At 38.9% G+C, this 22,393-nt stretch overlaps 2 protein-coding genes across 12 annotated transcripts in view; both read right to left on the bottom strand.

The window, feature by feature from the left end:
* Positions 1 to 3,088, bottom strand: part of LOC101109901 (zinc finger protein 607-like) — a 54,100-nt gene extending 51,012 nt beyond the window's left edge. For all 3 annotated transcript variants that reach the window (XM_042230906.1, XM_012190360.5, XM_060398560.1), the window contains exon 1: positions 2,902 to 3,088. The gene's annotated coding sequence lies outside the window, so the exon portion shown is untranslated. The remainder of the gene's footprint in view (positions 1 to 2,901) is intronic.
* Positions 3,089 to 8,128: 5,040 nt separating this feature from the next.
* LOC132657753 (zinc finger protein 14 homolog) overlaps positions 8,129 to 22,393 on the bottom strand; it is a 51,677-nt gene continuing 37,412 nt past the window's right edge. For 5 of the 9 annotated variants that reach the window (XM_060398585.1, XM_060398584.1, XM_060398582.1 and 2 more), the window contains exons 5-8: positions 15,797 to 15,967; positions 11,079 to 11,222; positions 10,373 to 10,486; positions 8,129 to 9,404 (exon numbers count right to left, since the gene is read on the bottom strand). In XM_060398585.1, coding sequence (XP_060254568.1) covers positions 9,403 to 9,404; positions 10,373 to 10,486; positions 11,079 to 11,222; positions 15,797 to 15,967 — 431 coding nt within the window. In that variant the 3' untranslated portion in view covers positions 8,129 to 9,402. Of the gene's footprint in view, positions 10,487 to 11,078; positions 11,223 to 15,796; positions 15,968 to 22,393 lie in introns of all 9 variants that reach the window. The other 4 variants (XM_060398580.1, XM_060398578.1, XM_060398579.1 and 1 more) reach the window with 1 other exon arrangement.

Below are 22,393 nucleotides of genomic sequence, written 5' to 3'. Positions count from 1 at the left end.
TTTATGCCATGCTATTCTTAATAAGGATGATATTAAACCACATAATTGATGGAAAACAATATTAAAAAAATTGCTCAGTGAAGAAGGCACGCATAATTTAGGAGGTGGCATCCCACTGAAATTAGGAAAAACATTTCAATGCCGATTTCCTCATCAGCAAAGGATAAAAAATCACACAAAACTATTTTGAAGACTAGGCAAAATAATCCATATACACACTAAACTGTACATCATGATGACTAATGTAAAATTTTTATCATTACTGAAGAAGAAAATCATTCCATATTCCTTAATCTTTCATTATAAAAAGTTAATTCTGAAAAAAAAAAAAAAGTTAATTCTGATGCTTCCTGGTTTTATTAAAACTTGTGCTTCTTGAGCTTCCTCTTTCTTATAATTCTAATATTTAATAAAATTTTAGGAGCTACATTTGAGAAAATAGATTTCTGCTTTATAAAATCATTATTTCAAAAAAGAGAGATTTTTAGACAAGAAAAGAGAAACTATGCCTTTCCTCAGTCCCCAGCAGCTATAGAGAGTAAGAAAAACTTTTCAGAATCATAAACCAGTTCAAAGAATAGTATGATAAAATTGAGAATACAACTGGAAAATCAATTTTATTCTTCACATATTTACATAAATATTTATAAATATTATCTTTATTTTCTAGCATAACAACTATGTTTGTAAAAATTGCTTGTACTTGCAAGACACCTGGAAATTAGAGATTAGTGTTATTTTTTCAGAAAGTAAGCTCAAACTTCTAAGTTATTAACTTAGACGAAAAGATGTCTCCCTTAGTAATACGGTGCCCTGGTAATTGTTTCAAATAACATTTGTAATAAATAAAAGGCATAACTGTTTGTAATGCTTTTCACACAAGATTCTCTGCCATTCCCTCTTCTCCTTACATATACAGGGTATAATGTCTATTATTGGATTAGATTAGATTTTTTGAACTATGAGTTGGGACTCTTTTGTCTCCTTTACTTGATCAATTTTATTCTGCCAAAACAAAGCCACACAAAAATGGAATAATATATATACACATCAAAATGTTAAAGTGATTATCTCTAGGGAGATTATGGGTTATCCTTGCTTTCTTCTCAATGAATTCCTTAAGGAAATGAACACAGGCTTATTTTTTGGCAGTAAACCTGTATTAATTCCATTATCATAAATAAAATATAGAGGTATTGCAAAGTATTAAAATATTTATAGACATGACTTTGGAAAGAGGTTTTATTTTCCTTATTAAAAAGATTTGTTAATATCAGATCTACGATGAAAAACTCAACATGATTAAAATACCACTTAAGTATATTCACTTCCTGAATACCCTTTAGCTGTATTGCACTGATGATAATTAGAGACATTTCACCATGAGCACTCTAACATCAACGGAAAGGTAAACTGCCTTCACAAATTAATGTGAACATGTATACCAAGTAGATAGAAAAGTTCTGTGTACATAGAAAATGCTCAGTAAATGTAGCTGAACACTCATTCTTCTCTAAAAAACCAATTAAATTATCATTTTGTCTACAATCCTTGCAAAAGTTTTTACAAAATTCTTTTTAAAATGAGCTGCTGATTTCAAATTTTCTTGACTACTGTTTTATAACTATAATATATTAAGATTGCTCAACATTAGATCATAGCCATTTTTTTTCTTGTAATGACTAATTCTTATGAACAGGAATTTTATTATCTATATAATATTTTAATTCATGGATGTCCTGTGATTTTCTTAACCATTCCATTTGTATAATCATTAATTTTGTGAAAAATCATCCAAAAGTATAAATATCTTTCATTGCAGATCAGTTACCCAAGTCTAATCTTTTAAGGTTATGTACACCTTTGAAAAATGCATTTTTACGAATATATGCAGTAACTCTAGACAATTACAAAGACTTTCTGGTCCCTTGTAAGCCCCCAAATACAAAGGACCCCTGGATCAGAACACTCTGGAAAATTAGCTCCACCTAGCCCTTTGACATAGAAGCACTCATCACATTAACTTCATATTTTCGTCATTGATTTATAGAAATCTGAAGGGTGAATGACACCACAATAAAGACAATGTTGAGCATTTATTGTGTTCCATCTTTCAAAGCTACTAAATCCGCCGTGATCTCATACATAAAACCAGAATTAAGTAGGACTGTGGAATCTGTATCAGAGCTCAAGAAATGATTTCATTCTCAAAAGTGTAAATGAGCCCCAGAGAACTTCCAGGAAGGGTAATCCGAGGAAGGATCGGGGTAGGAACCTGTCTCAGGAGCAATTCTTTTTTTTTTTTTTTTCTCTCCCAATAACAGCCTTTTGACGGCTGGACATTATTTAATTATTAATACAACTTTTGGGAGCCACATAGTGTGCTGGAGGCTATTTAAAGTTCTGGACGGCAGGAGGAAAAATGGGGGAATTTACAATTTAGGGTGGGCAGCGACCAGGACAGACTCTCAGGCCCCTAGCTACAAAGTGGGCTCTCTCAGAACCCTGGCCTCAGGGACAATTCTAGATTTTAAAATTCCGATCTCAGCAGCCGGTAGGTACTTTCTTGCTGGAAGGTGTCTTGCAGGACTCAAAAACAGATTTCCCAACAGCGTCACATTTTTTGGGAGACACACATGTTTGAGAGAAGCCTGGAAGCAGCGGCGGGGACAAAGAGCTCTGTGTAATCCACGTTCACAGAAAGGACACACAGTCGGTGTCTCCGTCACACAAACGAATGACACCTCTCTTAAGTCTCACAGTCGCACTCACCCTAAAAGAGAAAACCAGCGCCCCCCCAACCCCGCTGCTGAACCGTCCACAGCCCCGAGGGGACGCGCGGGCGCTCGGGAGGTCCACGCTTTGAGCTACTCTCGCAACCTCACTCCCACCGCCACTCACCGTCCCTCGCGGGCTCTGGCTAAGTCTGCATAGTCATCTCCGCGGCGACCCACGCTGGATTCCTCCTCAGACGGTGCCACTCACGCGCAGTTTGCAACAAGGGATACGGAAAAAGAACCAGAGGCCAAAGTCACCGGGTCGTCTGAGGGACATGAGGATCCACGTCGTAAAACTCCTAAAGCAAAGTAGCCGCCGGGTGGGGCCGGGAGACTTCTGGGCATGACCGCCGGACTGCGCTTGCGCAGCGCATACTTCTCAAAGACGGGAGGCGGGACGTGAGGTAGGGGGCGTGTCCAGCGCGTCCCTGGGCCGGGAGGAGGCGTGTCCTAATGGGACCTGATCAGAGAACTGGGAGGAGTGGACTGAGGGGCTCTTCTTTTCCCAGGCTTCAAGCCTGCTAGTGAGAGGTCTGCACAATTAAATCGGTAATATGACCCTCAGGGCCATGAGTGGAAGATCTGGAAGGTGGGTTCATAATCCAAACAAACTCTCCCTTTCCTACAAGGCTCATTCCATCAAAGTGCCACAGATTCCTGTGGTTTTTACAGCTGAAGCCTCTGAGGTTACAAAAGGTGTATAACATTATATTGTTGATTAGCAAAGACGTGTTTCCAGGTGAGAAAAGCTGGATAAAGTGCGTGTGTGTGTGTTTGCTCAGTCGACCGACTCTTTGCGACTCCATGGACTTGTAGCCTGCCAGGCTTGCTGTCCGTGGAATTCTCCAGGAAAGAATAATGGAGTGGGTTGCCATTTCCTCCTCCAGGGAATCTTCCTGACCCAGGGATAGAAGTCTTGAATCTACTGCATTAGCAGGCAGATTCTTTACCACTGAGTCACCTGGGAAGCCCGGATAAAGTGAGACTTTGCTATTAATATATAACATTTTCCCACTGTAGAAAAAGGCAGAATGAATGTTGGTCCCTTTTTCTAGACTACTGACTGCAGTTCTCTGAAAACTAGAACAAAAAGAAAAGCAATACCTTCTTTGCATTTTACAATACTATGTCCACCTGAAATTGTGTTAAGGGATTGTTTTCATCCCTCTCTACTCTATTATGAACTGATGGGCTTGACTGCATTTTAAAAGCCCACAAGCTGAGAAACATCTTTTAATTCCTAATGCCCAGTCATGACATCTCATTGAAAAATATTTTGCTTCTCTTTTGTGTGGACAGTAAAGATAAATCAGGCTCAGAATCTAAGAGGAAAAATCTTCTGGGCTATCAGAAGAATCAAAGTTGCATTTATATAAATTTAGATTAATGAGTAAGACCGGCAAGTGGGAAATGTAAAGTTCTCATCAAAGGATACCTATATGTCAGTTATCATCATTACAACATATTTTAAATATGCAAACCATGAATAGATTAACATTTAAAAGGATATAAAGTTTAATTAAAATGTGATCAACCTCTTTTGCCATATATTGCAGACATACAGTAGCTAATATTAGTATGCACACCATTTTGATTTTAGTGTTTAACCTTACAGATTTTTTTCTCTTCTCATAAAAATAATTTATCTTGACATCTTTTAAAATTTTATTGACATATAGTTGATTTCTAATATTAATTTCTGCTGTACAGCAAAGTGACATTATACTTAGATATAATTATACATAGATATAATTTTTCATATTTTTACATTATGGTTTATCACAGGATATTGAACGTAGTTCCCTGTGCTATACAGTAGGACCTTGTTTCAGATGTTATTTTAAAATAAAATATACAGATATTTACACATACACAAATACAAAATATATATGTAATTTCAAATACTATGTGTTATATGCATATGAAAGTATATATTTTTCTTCACACAAATGTGTTTCCTTATCAGTACACAGAAGTGTTATCATTTTCAGCATCTGCAAAGTAGGCCACAGTATGTGTAGCTGAACCTTTTTCTAAGAAATGAAACTCTACAAATAAATATTATAAATTTTCCTACTTTTTCATATCAGTTCAGTTCAGTTCAGTCGCTCAGTCGTGTCCGACTCTTTGCGACCCCATGAATCGCAGCACGCCAGGCCTCCCTGTCCATCAACAACTCCCGGATTTCACTCAAATTCACATCCATCGAGTCGGTGATGCCATCCAGCCATCTCATCCTCTGTCCTCCCCTTTTCCTCCTGCCCCCAATCCCTCCCAGCATCAGAGTCTTTTCCAATGAGTCAACTCTTCGCATGAGGTGGCCAAAGTATTGGAGTTTCAGCTTTAGCATCATTCCTTCCAATGAACACCCAGGACTGATCTCCTTTAGAATGGATTGGTTGGATGTCCTTGCAGTCCAAGGGACTCTCAAGAGTCTTCTCCAACACCACAGTTCAAAAGTATCAATTCTTCAGCGCTCAGCTTTCTTCACAGTCCAACTCTCACATCCATACATGACCACTGGAAAAACCATAGCCTTGACTAGACGGATCTTTGTTGGCAAAGTAATGTCTCTGCTTTTGAATATGATATCTAGGTTGGTCATAACTTTCCTTCCAAGGAGTAAGCGTCTTTTAATTTCATGGCTGCAATCACCATCTGCAGTGATTTTGGAGCCCTCAAAAATAAAGTCTGACATTGTTTCCACTGTTTCCCCATCTATTTCCCATGAAGTGATGGGACCAGATGCCATGATCTTAGTTTTCTGAATGTTGAGCTTTAAGCCAACTTTTTCACTCCTCTTTCATCAAGAGGCTTTGTAGTCCCTCTTCACTTTCTGCCATAAGGGTGGTGTCATCTGCATATCTGAGGTAATTGATATTTCTCCTGGCAATCTTGATTCCAGCTTGTGCTTCTTCCAGTCCAGAGTTTCTCATGACGTACTGTGCATATAAGTTAAATAAGCAGGGTGACAATATACAGCCTTGACGTACTCCTTTTCCTATTTGAAACCAGTCTGTTGTTCCATGTCCACTTCTAACTGTTGCTGCCTGACCTGCATATAGGTTTCTCAAGAGGCAGGTTAGGTGGTCTGGTATTCCCATCTCTTTCAGAATTTTCCACAGTTTCTTGTGATCCACACAGTCAAAGGCTTTGGCATAGTCAATAAAGCAGAAATGGATGTTTTTCTGGAACTCTCTTGCTTTTTCCACGATCCAGCAGATGTTGGCAATTTGATCTCTGGTTCTTCTGCCTTTTCTAAAACCAGCTTGAACATCTGGAAGTTCATGGTTCACGTATTGCTGAAGCCTGGGTTGGAGAATTTTGAGCATTATTTTACTAGCGTGTGAGATGAGTGCAATTGTGCGGTAGTTTGAGCATTCTTTGGCATTGCCTTTGTTTGGGATTGGAATGAAAACTGACCTTTTCCAGTCCTGTGGCCACTGCTGAGTTTTCCAAATTTGCTGGCATATTGAGTGCAGCACTTTCACAGCATCATCTTTTAGGATTTTAAATAGCTTAGCTGGAATTCCATCACCTCCTCTAGCTTTGTTCGTAGTGATGCTTTCTAAGACCCGCTTGACTTCACATTCCAAGATGTCTGGTTCTAGGTGAGTGATCACACCATCGTGATTACCTGGATTGTGAAGATCTTTTTTGTACAGTTCTTCCGTGTATTCTTGCCACCTTTTCTCAATATCTTCTGCTTCTGTTAGGTCCATACCATTTCTTTCCTTTATCAAGCCCATCTTTGCATGAAATGTTCCCTTGGTATCTCTAATTTTCTTGAAGAGATCTCTAGACTTTTTCTTATAATGCTCAATTAATATCCCTCCATAAACTTCAGTTTTGCACATATATATAAGGCTTATATGTGAGTTAACTTCAAAAGTAGACTTGCTTTTTGCATGTTAACTTGTGTTATTGACAAATTTCTCATTGTGATTATACCATTTTACATTCTCACAGCAGTACAAGAATGTGTTTCTGCTACCATTTTCCCATTTTAACTCTCAGTTCTTTTTTTTCGCCTCACCCCCTTTAACTTGCAGTTCTTTTATTCTAATGCTCCACTTGCACCCAACCTGAAGAAATAATCTAAAAATGTCCTTTTCTATTTGATTCCAAGCTTAAGGAGGAATCTTTATCTATGATACCTACATTAATTTTAGCCTTATCTGTCTTACAAATAGGGCAAAAGTGTAATATTAGTTTGTAGGCTCAGCAAAATAAAATTTCAATCGCAGACATGTAAGTTGACAACATGATCTAGCATTCCTATTTGAAGGTTAATTGAGCTTCAGAAAAATCTTTCTTGAGACTTTCCTGGTGGTCCAGTGGTTAAGGATCCACTTTACAATGCAGGGGACATGGGTTCAATCCCTGGTTGGGGAACTAGGATCCCACGTGTCAGAGCAACTAAGCCTGCAGAGCCTCAACTACTGAACCTGCACGTGCCACAACCTGAAGGCCCATGTGCCACAACTAGAGAGCCCATGCTACAGTGAAGGATCCCACATGATGCAATGAAGATCCCATGTGCCACAACTAAGGCTCAAGGCAGCCAAATTAAAAAAAAATTTTTTTCTCAGTGTAGATGCTGACAACTCATGGAGTAACAGTAAAAATGAGTAGCCAGCTTTTGGAGTCCTGCCTCAGAGTTCTGGAGATATCTGAATATACACCTAGATACCAGATAGATGAGACTGACAGAAGTCTATGAGTCGAGTATCCTCAAGTCCTAGGGGAGATGCACACAACAGGTCACAGGCTGGTGTCACTCAGGAGCAGAGTAAAACAATAGGAGCAGTGGAAGACAGGAGCTCTGCTAACAAGAAGTTAGTAGATGAGGTGCTTGATCCCTGGTTGTTGTGGAAGGATGGGATTGGCTTCTTTGATTAACTTTGTGACTGACAGGGAGATACGCCCCAACAGGTTGAAGGCCAGGAAGGGTACAGAAGGTTTGGCAGATATGGGAACTAATCAGCTGAAAGCCTTTCCCACTGGGTGGTGGGCATATCTGGTGAGAAGAGGGGAACTCTTGGTTAGACGAGCCCTGTGAGGTTCAACGATGTTAAGATAACACATGAAAGTTTTAGGCCTTACACTACAAGAGGCTCTCTTCTGCTTTTATTATAAAAATTTTAGTAAAATTATCTAAGATATTTTGGGGGAAAAAACATAAAGGAGAATCAAATCATGCATAATATAGTTCTTATAGTAAAACCAGTATGAACATTTCAAAATGTTTGTTACAAGGATTCTTTGATGTACATTTTAATGTACTACTACTCAGTATGTAATATCTTCTGCCTTTGGCACTAAGTATCATAATAAAACAATTTCCACAGTAGATTTTAAAAACTTTTATTTTCTATTAGAATATAGTTGATCTATAATCTACAATATATTTTTAAAAAACCCTTATACAACTTAACAGAAAAGCAAACAACCCAATTTAAAAATGAGAGGCTCTGAATAGACATTTTTCTAAACAAGACAAACAAATGGCCAACAAGTTCAGGAAAAGGTGCTCAACATCACTAATCATCAGGGAAATACAAATCAAAATTACAATAAAATATCACCTCATACGTGTAAGAATGGCTATTAAAACGAGAAATAACAAATGTTGGCAAGAACGTAGAGAAAAGGGAGCCCTTGTGTACTGCTGGCGTACGTGTGTGTTAGTTGCTCAGTAGTGTCTGACTCTTTGCAACCCCACTGACTGTAGCCCGCTAGGGTACTTTGTCCATGAAACTGTCTAGGTAAGAACACTGGACTGGGTAGCCATTCCCTTCTCCAGGGGATCTTGCCAACCCAGGGATCGAACCCAGGTCTCCCACACTGCAGGCAGATTCTTTACCATCTGAGAGCCACCAGGGAAGCTCTACACTGCTGAGAGAATGTCAACTAGTTCAGATATTATGAAAAACAGTATGGAGATTCCTCAAAAAATTAAAACTAGAAACTACCATCTAACCCAACAGTTCCACTTCTTGGTATTTATCCAAAGGAACCAAAATCACTATTTTGAAATATATCTACACTCCAGTGTTCAATGCAGCATTTTTTACAGTTGCCAAGACATGGAAACAAGAGATCATCAAGAGATTTTTCTTTAAATGTGGCATGTATACAATTGAATATTATCCAATAATAAAAAAAGGAAATCCTGCCATTAGTGACAACATGGATGGATGAGGGCATTATACTAAGTGAAGTCAGACAGAGAAAGACATATACCCATACTGTATGACCTCATTTATATATGGACTCTGGAAAAAAAATCAAAAACAAAAAGATGGAACCGAAGTCACAGATACAGAGAACAAACTAATGGCTGCCAGAGGCAGTGGCTGAAAAGTGTGAAGAAGGCCAAAAGCCACAAATTTCCAATTATAAAGTAAATAACTCATGGGGATGTAATATACAGAGTGGTGATTATAATTCATATTACTTGATTTGAAAGTTGCTAAGAGAGATTTTTTTTTTAAAACCAGTCATCTTTAATTGGATGTTAATTCTCCATTAGGCTATGAAAGGATTCAGGGGTGCCTGGCAAAGATGATGGTCAGGAATGCAGAATGTGCCCTCTTCAGTGGGACTTGCTTGGCTGCTCTTGTTCTGAAGTTAGAAAGGGAAAATGATCAATTTCTTCAAAAGTATAGTGAAAGCACAGGATGACAGGGAGGGCAGCAGGCTAAGATCACTTGAAACCATCTCGAGAATTCCTTTCAGGAGATGACCCACAACCTGTTTGAGGAATTAGGAGCTAATCTGCCACCTAGGGAGCCTCTTCCTTCCCTAAAGGAACACCCACTCAGAAAAACAGCACCTAAGAGCCCATCCTTCATTGCTCTGGGTGCCAGACTGGCAAGGGTGCAGCCAGAAATGGTCCATGAAACCCAGTCAGTGGCTAGAAGGGAAACAGTTCCTGACCAGGTGTCTCCTATCAGACACACTCCCCTCAAGTCTCAGAAGCAGCCATGCTTTTCCAGAGACTACCAATACTTGATTGTAGCATTCAACCTATTTCCTTATTCACAATGGCTGCTAGGAAGATAAGGAGAAGGTAATGGCAACCCACTCCAGGACTCTTGCCTGGAAAATCCCATGGATGGAGGAGCCTGGTAGGCTGCAGTCCACAGGGCCGCTAAGAGTTGGACACGACTGAGCGACTTGACTTTCTCTTTTCACTTTCATGCATTGGAGAAGGAAATGGCAACTCACTCCAGTGTTCTTGCCTGGAGAATCCCAGGGACAGAGGGAGCCCAGTGGGCTGCCGTCTATGGGGTCACACAGAGTCGGACACAACTGAAGCAACTTAGCCACAGCAGCTAGAAGATAAAGCCAAGTTTTCTACCAACCTTTGCCTGCGGTAACTTAGAGAAAGCTGCCTAAGTATTACCTTTACCCCATCCTCATCTCATTTTCCTGTCTTTGCCACAATTTTCTCACTTATGGGCTATATTCTGATAAGTCCTTTTAGTTCTTCAGCTGTCGGCAGAATAATGGACTTCTTAATTTGACAGAAAACCAATACCACCCTGTCACAGGAAACCCCACGGAAGGCAAAACAATGCGAGACTTACAAAGCTCCTTGTTAGAATGGCAACAGTTGATAAGCATGTAAGCTGCCAGCACCATAGAAAGCCCAGCGACACTCCCTTTCTTCATGTTTAACTTGTTGTAATACTGGCAATAACCTGCAAACAGGAGAGGAAGTCACTTCTCTGAGGGCACGTTCTACGCATTCTAATATGAGAGGACAAAGCTGAGGAAAGGCCTCAGGGCAGGAGGAAATAGTACACAAAAGACAGTCATAGGGTGGCCAAAATTATAATGAAAAACACAGAAGGAAGAGGCCCCCCAAGGATGATGACATGGGTTCCACAGGATTGATCTGACCAGTCATGCACTTTAAAATGCACAGGTCTGAAAGACAGCCAATATCAAATATCCATCTCGGAAGTTTTCTCTGACACGGAGATGAGCATCATAGATTGATGTTCCCTATGTTTCAAACTCATTTTCCTCAAGTCTTCAGACATTTCTTTAATGATGGAGGCAGTGGTACAGATTCCCAGCAACAGAAAAACATTTCCTTGTCCAAAATGCCCCAGAGCCAGCCTTGGATAGGATCCATCAAACATGGAAATTCAGGAGATAACAATTTCACCCTGTCCTTCTCCACATAACTTACTAGTCTAAGAAAGCTTTTACTGGCCAAACTCATTCAGGGCAAAAAGAGACCTGAAGACCCAGAGACTAGCTTTTATTTACACATAAGGCTCTGACCTCTTTGAAACGCTCCAGCAATGCCTTTAGGGATGAAATCTCGCATTAGTATCCAGCTTGGCAGCTCCCTTAATTTGACATCCAGGAGTTTCTTTTTCTTCAGTGGTGAAACTGATGCCATCTTGGAGTCCTGGCAGTCTGCTCCTAAGAGGGAGATCTTAAAAGTTCTCATCACAAGGAAACAAAAAATTGTTAACTATGAACAATGCTCCATGTTAACCAGACTTATGGTGTTGATTGTTTCACACTGTATAAAAGAATTGAATCATTATGCTGTACACCTGAAACTGATAAAATGGTATATGTTAATTCTATCTCAGTTATAAAGAAAAGAAACAAATGGATTAAAAATGGGCACAACCCCTGGAAACCTTACCAAAGATGTACAGATGGCAAATAAGCATGTTTACCATAATATGTCGTTTGTTGTTGTTTAGTAGTTAAGTCATATCCAATTCTTTTGTGACCTCATGGACTATGTAGCCTGCCAGGCTCCTCTGTCCATAGGATTTTCCAGGCAAGAATACTAGAGTGGGTTGCCATTTTCTCCTCCAGGGGATCTTCCTGACCCAGGGATCAAACCCATGTCTCCTGCATTGGCAGGCGGATTCTTTACTACTGAGCCACCAGGGACACCCATCGTAAGTCATCAGGGAATTATAAATTAAAATATGGAAATAGCACTACACACTTACTATAATGGTCAAATTCCAAAATACTGAAAACATCAAAAGCTGGTGAAGAAGTGGAGCACCAGGAACTCTCATTCAGTGCTAATGGGAATAGAAAATGCTACAACTATTTTGGAAGACAGTTTGAGGTTTCTTACAAAATTAAACATTTTCTTCACATACAGTCCAGCAATTGTACTCCTTTGTATTTACTCAAAGTAGTTGAAAACACACAAAAATGTGCACGTGAATACATGCTTTAATCCTAACTGCCCGAACCTGGAAGCAACCAAGATATCCTTCAGTAGGTGAATGGTAAATATACTGTAAAATATCCAGATAATGGAATATTATACAGCACTAAGTAGAAATGGGGCTTCCCAGGTGGTGCTGATGGTAAAGAACCCACCTGCCAATGCAGGAGATATAAGAGATGTGGGTCTGATCCCTGGGTCGGAAAGATCCCTGGAGAAGGGCGTGGCAACCCACTCCAGTATTCTTGTCTGGAGAATCTCATGGAGAGGGGAGCCTGGCCTCCCGGGCGTTCCGGGGGCCGCCGGCGCGCGGGGCTAGCCAGCCAGCGAGCGGACGAGCGCGCGGCCCCTGCGCACTCGGCCGCCGCCCGCGCGCGTCGCTGGCACAGCTGCGTTCTCGCCTCCGCGGCTGGGCGCCGGGTCCCGCGCGAGCCGTCGCAGAGCGCCCCGCGCTCCCCGCACCTGCGCCCCTTCCTCACCGCAACAGGTCAGGGGCGGGCGGAGGCGGCGAGGGCGCGCTAGCAGAGAGTGGAGGACTCCAGGTCTGGAAGGAGAGAGATTAGTGGTTCCAGTCTCCTCAAATTGTGATCGAGATGGAGGTGTGCGGCGGTGGTCCGCAGACTCCAGAGAGGGAGGGGAAAAGTTGGAGGCACCTTCTGAGACCTGCTCCTGGCGCAGAGGGAGACGGCGTCTGCAGAGCGCGGAACTGGTTAATTTCCCTCGGTGATACATTCTTCTTGATGTCTGAGCCTCTGACTGCCACACGCTAGCCCTCCGACTTTGCGAGCGCCGGGGTTGGCGAATTAGGAGGGAGAGGACCTGGAGCGTTACAGGAATCATCCTTTACCTTAAGAACTGACAGCGATGATGTGGCTGGAGATATGCAACTTGGAGGTGTGTTGCTGTGGACCCTTTGCAGGAAGAAAAGAACTATTGCATATCAGAATTAATACGTCTTATTCATTCACTGTGGCAATTGAATTTCTGTAGTGTCTTTGGCATTTGCTTAACTCTTCAGTCTGTTAAAAAATGCTCTTAACTCTTCAACCTCCTAAAAATACGGGTTTCAAGACTTACATTGTGTTAATTTTGAATACAGAAATCATGAAGGGGCTGAGAATTTATGCAAGAGTAAAGATCAGGTGATTTTCAACATTGCTTTCTCTTACAAGATGTAAAATATGCATGCATTTCCACCAGAAGTCACTGTTTCGTTGTGAGGTTATGAGACCTTTAGTAGTTAGACTGTGTCAAAACTGGCTTTCTCTTCTGTTTCCTATTAGTTTGACTGAATTTTACAAGGAGTTAGTGGAGCTAAAAGTTATTTTTATTGACTAAAATACTTGCTTAATTTGGCTTTGATTACATGGAAGAGTTGTCTAAGATACATATATATATATGAGTTGCATCTTTATTAGGAACATTTATAAGTTACTGGAGCCATGTGATTGTTTAGTTGAAGTTATAGTGCTTTGGGGATTGAAAAGATGAATTAAAAAAAATAAACATGGAAAAAAAAAAAAGAGGGGAGCCTGGTGGGCTACAGTCCATGGGTTTGCAAAGACTTGGATACAACTGAAGCGACTTAGCACAGACAAGTAGAAATGATCTGTTACATCATAAAAAGACACATAGGAACCTTAAAGGCATATTGCTAAATCAAAGAATCCAGGTTTTAAAAGCCATATACTGTAACAGTTCCAACTGTGAGGCCTTCTGGAAAAGGAAAAACCATGGACACAATAAAAAAATTAGTGGTTGCCAAGGGAGGAGACAGATAAATAGGGGAAGCACAAAGGAATTTTGAAGGCAGTGAATATCCTCTGTATATTGTATTTGTGTATCTACCACACACACACACACACATTAAACTTTGGTATTATATGTACACACTTATTCAGATCAACAGAATGTGCAGTACCAACAGTGAACCCTAGGGTAAGCTATGGACTTTAGGTGATCATGATGTGTCAGTTTAGGTTCATCCTTGGTAAAATATATGCCATTCTAGTGGAGGATGCTGATAAGTATGGGGCAGTGAGTATATGGGAAATCTCTGTACCTCTCTCTCAAATTTGTTCTAAAACTTAAATTGCTTTAAAAAATAAAGTTATACAAAATAAAAAAGATTAATAATCAATGTGGTTTGTTTCCATTTTTGGAACTTACCAAAAGAATGGTGTACGTATCCTGGTTACTATCTTCAGCTTCACTAGATGTTGCTATATTTCCCCCAAAGTAAATAAACTATTCACAGTCCACAAATGTATAATTCAAAAACATCACTTTCTTTTAACAGTTAAGGACTTCCCTGGTGGCTCAGATGGTAAAGAATCTGCCTGCAATGCAGGAGACTGGCTTTGATTTCTGGGTGGGAAAGATTCCCTGGAGAATGGAATGGCTATCCACTCCAGTATTTAAAAATATCACTTAATTTTAAGTTAATACTGCCAAATTTTAAAATAAGCCTTCTGGTGTGTGTGTGATGATGACTGAGTATTAATTTGCCCAGGTTCTCCTTTTATTTTTTTTCTTCCCTAATTGTGCCCCATGTTAGGATTTGTGAATATAGCAAGGGTAGGAGGCTGCCTCTCCAAATTCAACAACTTAGTCAGAATTTCAAGCACACCGGCCACCAGTATGGTCACGGCTCAGATCTACTTCTCAAGACCTCACAACCTAACCATCTTGCTTCCATTTGAGATATGCTCTTTCCTCAATATGAATGGACAATCTCAACTTATTGGAGGGAGCACAAAGTCCTCACTCTCCCTAATCATGGAAATCCGGTAGTTCCACCACTTATGGTTGCTACTCCATTCTCATTACATTAGAAAACTGAAACAGAGAGTTCAGATTTTGTTTTCTTTTTTGTTTAACATGACTAAGTGTAGTGGATATTTCCTGGTCTGTTGCTAAGTCCAGGAGTTTCTTCATTAACGGGACGAACTGAAGGACAATTTCAATAAGTCATCCTTTTATTACCATCACATACATGGAATTCATTAAAGATGCTAATGAGGAGATTGGGTGACATTAAAAGTACAGAGAATGTAGGCGCTGTATCAACTGAAAAGAAAGAAGCTGCAGAAATTATAAAAGCGTCTTCCCGCATTCATTGGATTTCTCACAACATGAATATTCTGATGTTTTTGAGGCTTGCAATGCATGTAAAAGCCTTCTTGCTTTGTAATATTCAAAGGGTTTCTTACAGCTATGAGTAGTTTGATGCCTGGTGAGTCTTCCATGCAGACCAAAGGTCTTCCCACATTCCTTACATTCGTAAGGTCTTTCATCACTGTGAACTCCATAAAGTACAGTAAGTTGATAGCTGTTAACTAAAAGCTTGCGACATTTCTGACACACAAAATGTGTTTTCACCAGTATGAATTCTCTCCCATATAACAAGGTATGAGGCAGTGTGAAATGCCTTCCCATATTCCTTACATTAGCAGGGTTTCTCATCAGTATGAATCCTCTGTGAAGGGCTGAACTGACACTAAAGCAATTACCATACATGGTACATTTATAAGATTTCTCACCAGTATGAATACTATGATGTTGAGTAAGTCTCTCACACCCTCTAAAGACCTTCCCACATTTCTTCCATTCATAGAGTTTTCTTACCAGTATGAATTCTCAGATGTGGTTTAAAGTTTGAAATGTACATAAAAGAGTTCCCACATTTGACACATTCAAAGGGTTTTGCACCACTACAAATTCTACGATGCAATCTGAGTTCAAGCATCACGAAAGGCCTTGCCACATTCCTTACATATACATGATTTCTCACCATAATGAACTCTTCCATGTTGAGTAAGGTTTGAAGCACAACAAAAAGCTTTCCCACATTCTTCATAGAGTTTCTCATCACCATGAATGATCTGATGCAAAAAAAGAGATGAATGTTTCCCAAATACAAATGTTTTTCTATCGCTGGTTATTTTATAACTTGAATCCAAATCTAAAAAATAAATGAACAAACAAAAATATTGTCATTCCATAGTAAGAAAAAGGTAATGTTCTACAGTATAATTAATAGAAATTTTAAAATCTTCCCCAGTAAAGATGGGTGAGAGAACAGTTGCAAAATTTGAAATACTGAAAGGACAGCTCAAAAAACAATGGTTTTATGGAGTGAAGTGCTGGTTAAACAATCAGCTCTACACAGACACCTCTATTTTGTAGTGTTTACCAGTGTTTACAGTGTTAATACTCCTACCATGGCCAATATCAATGTATTAATATAATTCAGTGAACACAGAGTTAGGAAGAGATGCATATAGTTGGCCCTGCCATGACATTACTGCCTAGCTCTAACACACCACTCCCACATTAAATGTCGGTATATACAAATGTATAAATAAGAAAAGATGAATATCTATGCCTGGTAACATTCTGTATCTGATATTCTGCAATTATGATGTCCTAAAAGTCACAAATGTCTCCTCCACTGTAGTTCATTCCCTCTTACTCACAGCCATGTCTTCTTTTCAGATGATACTGAGCTGTTATTTACTTAACTCCTCTTGAGATTTCACATCACCAACCCATTTTATCCATTTTATTCCTTCCTATCTTTGTAAAGGTCTGGTCCAGCTTTCCCTTTTAACCCAGGCCAACCATTCTTCTCATCCCCAGAAGAGTATGTCAACGAGTTTTCAGACATGCACCAGGTATAAACACCACTTTAATAGAATGCTGACTCTTCGGAGCAAAACAGGTGGACCTGAATTATATAATGTTGTCAATTGCAAAAACAGCAAGAACTACAGAAAAAAGAACTGGAACAAGGGGACTGCAGGATAATAGCCTATATTTTATACAAAGTGATAGCTTGAACAAAATCACGAGTGCCAAATTACATGACTCAAGACAAAAAGTATCATCTTGTAACTACACTCTGTTTTGTGTACAAAATTGAAATAATCTATACACTTCCAGAATACAGGAACAAAAGATATTAATAACATTAAAAAAGTATGAGCCCTTCCATGTAGAAATGGAAATGTCCTCTATATAATAAATACTAGGACAATATGGAAATTAAAAAACTGAAATGGAAAAATTCTACCAGGATTTCCCTGGTGGTCCAGAGGTTAAGAATCTGCCTGCCAATGCAGGGTTGATCCCTGGTCTGATAAGATTCCACATGCCTCAGGGCAACCAAGCCTGCGCACCACAACTACTGAGCTTGTACTCTAGAGCCCATGTTCTGCAAAAAGAGAAACCTGCAATGAGAAGCCCATGCACTGCAACTAGAGAGCAGCCCCCACTCACTGCAACTAGAGAAAGTCCACGGGCAGCAACGAAGATACAGCACAGCCAAAAATAAATTAAAATTTTAAATCCTATCCAATCACAATAGAAAAAAATTGCTGCTTTTCATAATCATGGCCATTCATTACAGCATTGATGGAATTCAGAGACTTAAGTATTTATTTCAATAAAAAAGAAAGAAAAATTGGGGAGTTCCCTGGTGGCTTAGTGGTTAGGATACCATGGTCAATCCTTGGTTGGGGAACTGGGATCCTGTAAGTCATGCAGTGTGGCAAAAAAAAAAAAAGAAAAGAAAAGAAAAAGAAAAGGAGAGAGGGAGGGAGGAAGGAAAGAAGGAAGAAAAATATTTTAGAATCAACAAATACTGTAGGATCCAATATTTAGGAAATAAATAGTAAACTATCGGAAACTTAATAAAAAGAGATTGTGATGAATTGGGAAACAAAATAACATTAACTAATAAACTGAAGAGCTGGTGCTTAGAAATATCATAAAGTAAAATATTGACAGTGTTAGTCACTCAGTTGTGTCCAACTCTTTGTGACCTCTTGGACTGTGGCCTACCAGGTTCCTCTGTCCATGGCATGCTCTAGGCAAGAATACTGGAATGGGTAGCCATTCCCTTCTCCAGGAGATCTTCCTGACCCAGGGATTGAACTTGGGTCTGCTGCATTGCAGGCAGATTCTTTACTGTCTAAGCAGATTCTTTACTCTCTGAAGCCCAAACCAATCAAAACTTGTAAAAAGAAATAATGAAAATTAAAAGAGGAAAATGAAAAATATAAAGGAATTTATTTAAATTTCAAGAAGAATTTCCTGGCAATTCAGTGCTTAGGACTTGGTGCTTTCACAGCTGAGGGCTTGGGTTCAATCCCTGATCGGGGAACTAAAATTCCCCACAAGTCACACAGTGCTGCCAAAAAACAAAACAAACAAAAAACCCCCCAAAGAAAGCAAACAAATAAAATAAATTACAAGAGTACTATATAATGGTATAACTGAATGCTAATGAATAGACATATTCATCACATTTGATCATAGAAGAGAAAGCTAAACAGATTTCTGCCTATGTTGTAATGACTGAATATACAGTTCCAAAGTATGAATATAGGATAGTTGGACAAAGGCACAATTCAAGAAGGGCACTGGAAGAGCAAGCCTAGAAATCTTAAGTCAAAAGAGGGAAGCATTCAAACGTTTATAGTGATGTGACTGGACAAAACTATGAAAATAGTACCATTAAAACATTTGGAGTTTGAAGTCAGGATTTGAAGATAGAAACACAAATTAAAGATAAATACTAAGGGATTTACTCAGGCAACTAGTCAAGTAAATTATAGTGGGAGTTGGTTAAACACTCTCTGTGAGACTGTTATTTAGTGCGGTGCACAGCTGGGCAAGAAGCTTGGATGTGAAGTGAGAGGAGCAAGGACCTTTAGAGTAGAATTTTAGAAAATCAGTTGGAAGCCATGAAGATAAACTAGAACTTGCACTGACATCTCATGTTCTCCAAGACTCCAGCTTTGACAATGGGGGAATTCTGCAGAAGCTGGCAGCTTTCTTCATGGAGCTAGAGACTTGATGAGTCCCAAGATGTATAGTAGCTGTAAGAGGAGGCCTAGCAAAGACAGGGTCAGCTTTTGACTCAAGCCAACGTAGTTGGCCAGTGGTTGAGTGAAAAAATGTATGACTGTAAGACAATGTTCTGGCCTGCATTCATTTCAAACATAAGAATATGGTTTCTGCTTCATTTTTATCTTGCCAATCTCTAGTGGTCTGGCTTAACTCAGAATTCTACAGAAAAAGGAATACAGAGAAATATTTCATGTTGGTTATGTTAACGTGAGAAAACCCTACCAAGAGAGCAGCCAGAAGTACCTTGTTACAATGTAAAGGCAACTCCCCAAGGTTTACAGAGGTTGGAAGAGCAAAAGCAACACTGTCTGTTCAGGAATTAACCAAAAACTATGACAACTATAGCATAAAAGTTATGTAAGAGAATGGAACTGGATTGGACTATTATAAGTAAAAGTGAAGTCGCTCAGTCATGTCCGACTCTTTACAACCCCATGGACTGCAGCCTACCAGGCTCCTCCATGCATGGGATTTTCCAGGCAAGAGTACTGGAATGGGTTGCCATTTCTTTCTCCAGGGGATCTTCCCGACCCAGGTATTGAACCTGGGTCTCCCGCATCATGGCCAGATGCTTTATCATCTGAGCTACCAGGGAAGCTTCTATTATAAGGGCCTTACATATACTATGTAATACTGTCTGAAGGTAGTCTGTGATAGGTTAAGGATGCCTATTGTAAGGACTAGAACAAACATTACCCAAAGGCACATTTTCAATAAATAAACAGTGGAGGTAAAATGAAATATTAAAATATATTTAGAATATTAGAATATATTTATTAGATATATATTAGAATATATTTAGAAATATTAGAATACTTTTAATATTCTAAAGACAAAATATTTTAAAAATTTTTAAATGTTAAAAAAAAATGTTAACTATAAAAAAATATTAAAATGAGCCAAAACAAGTAGAGGAAATAAGGAACAATAGCAAGATGTAAATCTCAACTACATCTATACCACTGGATATAAATGTGCTAAATACTCCAATAAAAAGATCCAGATGGTTAAAACCAACAAAACTAACTAACAACAACAACAAAAAAAAAACACAAAGACTGGATTAGTGCTATTTTAATTATAAAGATGTTAACATATAAAAGTTAAAAAGAGGTAAAAGATATTTCTCTACACAAGAACATGATGTAGAAGATGGAATGGCTATACAAATATCAAATTATGGGAAATGATCACTTAAGATACTGAAAAGAAAATAAACATATCTTTCAGTCTAATTTGTTGGCAGTTATTCATAACTTTCAGAGAAGGCAATGGAAACCCACTCCAGTACTCTTGCCTGGAAAATCCCATGGATGGAGGAGCCTGGTAGGCTGCAGTCCGTGGGGTCGCTAAGAGTTGGGAAGAGTTGCACACGGCTGAGCGACTTCACTTTCATGCATTGGAGAAGGAAATGGCAACCTACTCCAGTGTTCTTGCATGGAGAATCCCAGGGGTGGCGGAACCTGGTGGAGTTGCACAGAGTTGGACATGACTGAACCGACTTAGCAGCAGCAGCAGCATTCATAACTTTCCCTGATAATTCCTTTTTCTTTCCTAGAGTGGGAAGAACTGTACCCTTTCATTCCAGATATTAGTAATTTGTACCTTTTCTTTTTACTGGCCACTCAATCCAAAGGTTTGTCAATTTTTCTTTATCTTTCAAAGGATAAACTTTCAGACTAAGTTTCTGTATTTTTAATGTATTTATTCTGTGTTTCATTTATTTCCCTTCTTATCATTATTTCTTTTCTCCGACATACTTTGTGTTTATTTTACCCTTCTTTTCCTTGTTTCTTTAGGTAGGTTAAGAAATATTAGAGATTTCCTTCTTCTTTCATATAGGCATTTATAGCTTCAAATTCTCTTGTAACGTTACTGCAGTCTGGTGCATCCCATAAATTTTGGTATGTTGCATGTTCATTATCTTCTCTCACAAAGAACTAATTTTCTTTTCATTTCTTCTCTGACCCATTGCTTATTTAAGGGTTGTGTTGTTTAACTTCCACATACAGTTAAATTTCCCAAAGATCTTTCCAAAGGTTATGAATTTTTCATTTGACCCAACTATGGTCAAAAAACATGTTCTACTATCAAAGAGAATGTTCCCTGTGTGCAGAATGTGCATTCTGCTATTTTGGAGAGAAGTATTCCACAGACTTCCACCTATTCGGTTCATAATACTGTTCAAATATTCTTTCTCCATAGTGATTTTCTATCCAGTTGTTCCATTCATTCTTTTTTAATGCCGTTTATTTGATTTTTGGCTGTGTCAGGTTAATTGCGGCACACGGAAACTTCATGCAGCACGTGTGCTTCTCTTTAGTTGTGGCTCAGGCTTAGTTGCCCCACAGCATGTGGGAATCTTATTGCCCTAACCCAGGGATCAAACCTGCATCCCTGCATTGGCAGGTAGATTCTTAACCACTGGACCACCAGAAGTCCCTTCATTCATTATTAAAACCAGGTTACTGTTGTTGCCATCAATTATAGTTCACTTTTCTATACTTTTACTCTTTGATTCCATCACTTTTTTCCTTCATACCTTGTGGGACTTGTTTCTCAGGTAACATACATTTATAACAGTTACATTCTCTCGGTGGGTTGGCCCTCTTATGATAAAATGTCCTTCTTTCTCCCTACTACCACGTTCTGCCTTAAACTCTATTTTCTTCAGTGTTTGTGTAATATATATAATCTGACCCTTTCCTTTTAAAGTTTATCTTGTCTGAAATTAGTAGAACCACTTCTGCATTCTTTGTACTATTTGAATATTCTGATTGCTTGCATCATTTAATTTTACTTATTTGTGCCTTTGACTATAAAATATTTTTGTGGTGAACAGCATATACTAAGAAGTTTTCTCTTTAAAATCCATTCTGCCATGTTTTGTGTTTAATCGGAGTGTCCATTCCATTTTCATTTAGTTAAATTACTGATAGAATATACATCTGATTTGCTCCTGATTCTTTTCTACATATCTTATGTCTTTTTATTTCCCCTGTTTATCCACTATTGGTTTCTTTTCTCTTTCATAGATATTTTCTAGATACCAGTTAAATTCTCATACTTTTTCCTTCCCCAGTTTTAAAATTTCAGTTATTTTCTTATGTTTCCCCTTGTGATTATAATTAATTATTAATAATTTAAATCAGATTCATTATAACTGAATTACAATAGTATACAAATGCTGCATTCCCATATAGCTCCATTCCTTCTCCAGAGCCAAGATGACTAAAACACTTAAATAAAAGAAGAGACAACTTTAAAACCACAAATCTGGAAACTGAAATGAAAGTCATGGTCCTAAACCATGACTCTTTCCTCATGCTTGAGAAAAACAAATGAATGACAAAAAGGCCTAAGGTCAAATCCCACACAAGAATGCAGAAGAGAAAACAGACTAAATGACCATCATAGACAAGAGAAATACAACTCAAACGAATGCCATCAAACTAGACTAACACTATGCTATTTG

The sequence above is a fragment of the Ovis aries genome, chromosome 14, assembly GCF_016772045.2.
Source record: "Ovis aries strain OAR_USU_Benz2616 breed Rambouillet chromosome 14, ARS-UI_Ramb_v3.0, whole genome shotgun sequence".
NCBI classification, from domain to species: domain Eukaryota; kingdom Metazoa; phylum Chordata; class Mammalia; order Artiodactyla; family Bovidae; genus Ovis; species Ovis aries.
Note: the sequence above shows the minus strand (reverse complement) of the source record. Positions and strands in the feature narration are given on the sequence as shown.